The sequence below is a fragment of the Equus asinus genome, chromosome 2 (genome assembly GCF_041296235.1).
Source record: "Equus asinus isolate D_3611 breed Donkey chromosome 2, EquAss-T2T_v2, whole genome shotgun sequence".
Lineage (NCBI taxonomy): Eukaryota > Metazoa > Chordata > Mammalia > Perissodactyla > Equidae > Equus > Equus asinus.
Window position 1 is genome coordinate 163,888,495 of NC_091791.1, and position 3,225 is coordinate 163,891,719.

The 3,225-nt window shown below is 38.4% G+C and overlaps 1 protein-coding gene across 1 annotated transcript; it reads right to left on the bottom strand.

Annotated features, from left to right (window-relative positions):
• Nucleotides 1-1,327: 1,327 nt before the first annotated feature.
• On the bottom strand, nucleotides 1,328-2,269 carry LOC106833400 (olfactory receptor 4M1). Its single transcript, XM_014844592.3, has one exon. It carries the CDS (start codon nucleotides 2,267-2,269, stop codon nucleotides 1,328-1,330), a length of 942 nt encoding a protein of 313 aa, XP_014700078.3.
• Between the last annotated feature and the right edge of the window lie 956 nt (nucleotides 2,270-3,225).

The window sequence follows — 3,225 nt, forward strand, 5'->3', positions numbered from 1 at the left end:
AATAAAGAGTAACCTCGGGCTTGTTTTTACCATTCACTCACATATATTCATTCCTGATGCTGACAGGAGTCTACTTCCTTCGAAGTCTAGTCATATTATGTTATCAAATTGAACATAAGACTAAAGCTCAAAGCACTCAAAGTTCTCTTCCCCTTTGATGGATAGACTCCCCTAATTTTGAAACTGAAAAGTTAACTTAAGTAAATAAATTTGTATGAACTCAAATATTCTAATTTATCTTTTACATTCTGAAGCCTAGTCAGTAATTGGATTCTTAGCATCAATGAATAGTAAACCAATCACTAATAAATAATTCCCCAGAGGATTACGGGAACCAATACATCTAGGTCTCTTCCATATGTATTAAAAAAGTGATTTAATGGGGCAAAAATCTAAATTATAGTATTAACAAAAGTAGCACCCTACTAATTTTATTTTAACATGAGAGGCAGAATTAGCAAGTACAGAAAACACACAAAAATGGCAAAGGATATAATAGTCTTGTAAAAATCACACAGCTAGATGTCTTGCAATCCCAGTGACCTTAGAATCCCTTTCCTCCAAGTCTGCTTTCACTCTGGAGGAAGGAAGTACAGACTGGCTATAAAAATCACCAGTTGACTGCAGACTTCCTTTGGAAGAGAGGGGTCTTATGCAAACTATACTCCACTTTGAAGTCATAAAAATTGTTTCACGGATGTCCCAAAATCTTAAGTTCTGTCACCAACACTGTTAAGTGACTACCACCTGAAATACGAGTTGGAACAGCTTGTATTAATGAATCCTCAGTTTCCATCATCACCTCTGGGAAGAGGAAGAGATAAAGAACAAAATAATCTATTTTCCCAGAACCAGGAAGATAGTTTACCAAATGCCATCCCACTGGTCATGTTTCAATCTTAGCTAACAATATCTAATTTGGTCACTTGAAGCTACTCACAGTCATATGCTGGCCACTAACTTCTTCCTATTCACAGTGGACACATCTCCCAGGTCTTATTTATTTTAGCACTTCTCAACATACAGTCTCCTGACAGTCAAAGACTCTCCAGAATAGTCGCTCAATAAATGATTGGTGAAAATGTAGTTTTAGCAAATCATTATTATATCTTAAATTCTAATAGTCATCTGCCAGAAATTTCAGAAAGGGTATAGGTAAATTTTTTTTCCATTTAAATTTCTTTGTTTTTCACCAAATAGAGGAAAAACTTAGTGGGATTTTAAGAACTCAGACAAAAGGAGGTAGTGAAAGTAGCATTATTACCTCTGCAAATGCGTCCTACTTTAGGACAATGACCCTCAGACTATAGAATGTGCCACATATCTTTCACTTCTCTTTACATAAAATATATCTGTTGACCAACTTCCTCATGGCTGTCTTTACTTCCTTGTTTCGCAATGTGTAGATGATAGGATTAAGTAAAGGGAATATCACAGTATGGAACACAGACACCACTTTATCGAGGGAAAAAGAGTCAAATGGGCGAGCATAAATATAGATGGATGGCCCAAACATTAGCACCACAATAGTGATGTGAGAATAGCAGGTGGACATGGCCCGGCCAGTACTCTCACTTGAGCCTGAGTGTTTCTTGAGCATGGCCAGGAGGAAGGCATACGACATTAGGAGAGCAATGAAACACACCACAGAGATCAGACCACTGCTAAAGATCATCACTAACTCCTCCGGGAAGGTATTGGCACAGGCAATCCGAACAACCTGCGTGATGTCACAGAAGTAACTGTCTAACTCATTGGGCCCACAAAAGGGAAGTCGAACAATGAGAGCTACCTGTATTATAGAATGAATGAAGCCCCCCATCCAGGCGAGAGCCACCAGAATACAGCAGAGGCATCGATTCATGATGGCACCATAGTGGAGGGGGCGGCAGATAGCAGCATAGCGGTCAAAGGCCATTACTGTGAGCAGGAACATCTCTGAGGCCCCAACAAAGTGCAGGAAGAAGAGTTGTGCAATGCACCCGCCAAAGGAAATTATCTTCCTTTCCACAAAGAAGTCTACAAGCATTTTAGGGGCTGTGATGGAGGAATACCAAATGTCAAGGAAGGCCAAGTTAGCCAACAGGAAATACATGGGTGAGGTCAGATGGGGGTCAAGCCTGATAGCGCAAATAATAAGAATATTTCCTGGAAGAATGAACAAATAGAAAGATAGAAATATAACAAATAGGACTAGTTGCACCTCCCGAGTCTGGGCTAAGCCCGTGAGAACAAATTCTGTCACCCTGGTGTAATTTGCAGGTTCCATTTCTTCGCTTTTTTTCATAATATGGCTATGAAAAATAAAGAAATTATAATTACTCCAGATAGCATTTAACTAGAGTTATATTACAGCTTTCAAAATCATCAGATGTTCTCTGTCATTAAGAGATTTCATTTTACATTTCATAAACCCAGATAGGGAAAGAGCAAGTGACCTGAAAATTAGAAACATCGAAACCATATGAAGTGTGTCAAATATTTGAAACCAAAATCTCAACTTGTTAAGGTTATTAATTTCTATTTTTTATGAAACTCAGCAATGCACTAATCCTTCCCCAAACATCGACCTTAGTAAGCAATATGTGCAGCTTCTTCTGAGTTTAGCCAGATTTTAGGATGGTGATAAGAGATGCAGCCTGTTCTTTCTAGATTGTTTTGTTGTTGAGAAATCTAGCCAGTTTGGAAACTTAGGCTTACAGTCTAATATCAAGTATGCTGATCTGGCAGTATTTTAGTTTTCATCTATCAGAGATCCCAGGGCTTCATGTGTAGTGAACGGACATTTTTTCCTTAACGAAAGTCTATACAGCTTAATACTTGGTAATAGGTAAGCAGCCACAATATACAACAATGCAAGGCCCTATATGAAAATTCTTCTGGCTGTAACCAGACCCCATTACTCTACTGGCCATGCATTTTTCCACTGTTTCAGGAAGGTAAGAAGAAGATGTAGTGATCTGACAAATGAGTATGCTTGCCAGCCACCATCCAAGCTGACCCACTCTGCAATTTCAAGGTGACAGTAGGAATAAGACTATCCCTAAAATTTTGCTTAAGGTCTAGTACTGAACCTAATACCACTAGATAGAATAAAACTCATCAAATAAAAATAAGATCATCATTCACTTTACCAAATATGCTTCCTCTCTTAAGTAAGGTAAAACTTCCACACCAAAGTAAGCATTTCTTGTAACCAACAGCCAGTACTAAAGGGTTGCTTCT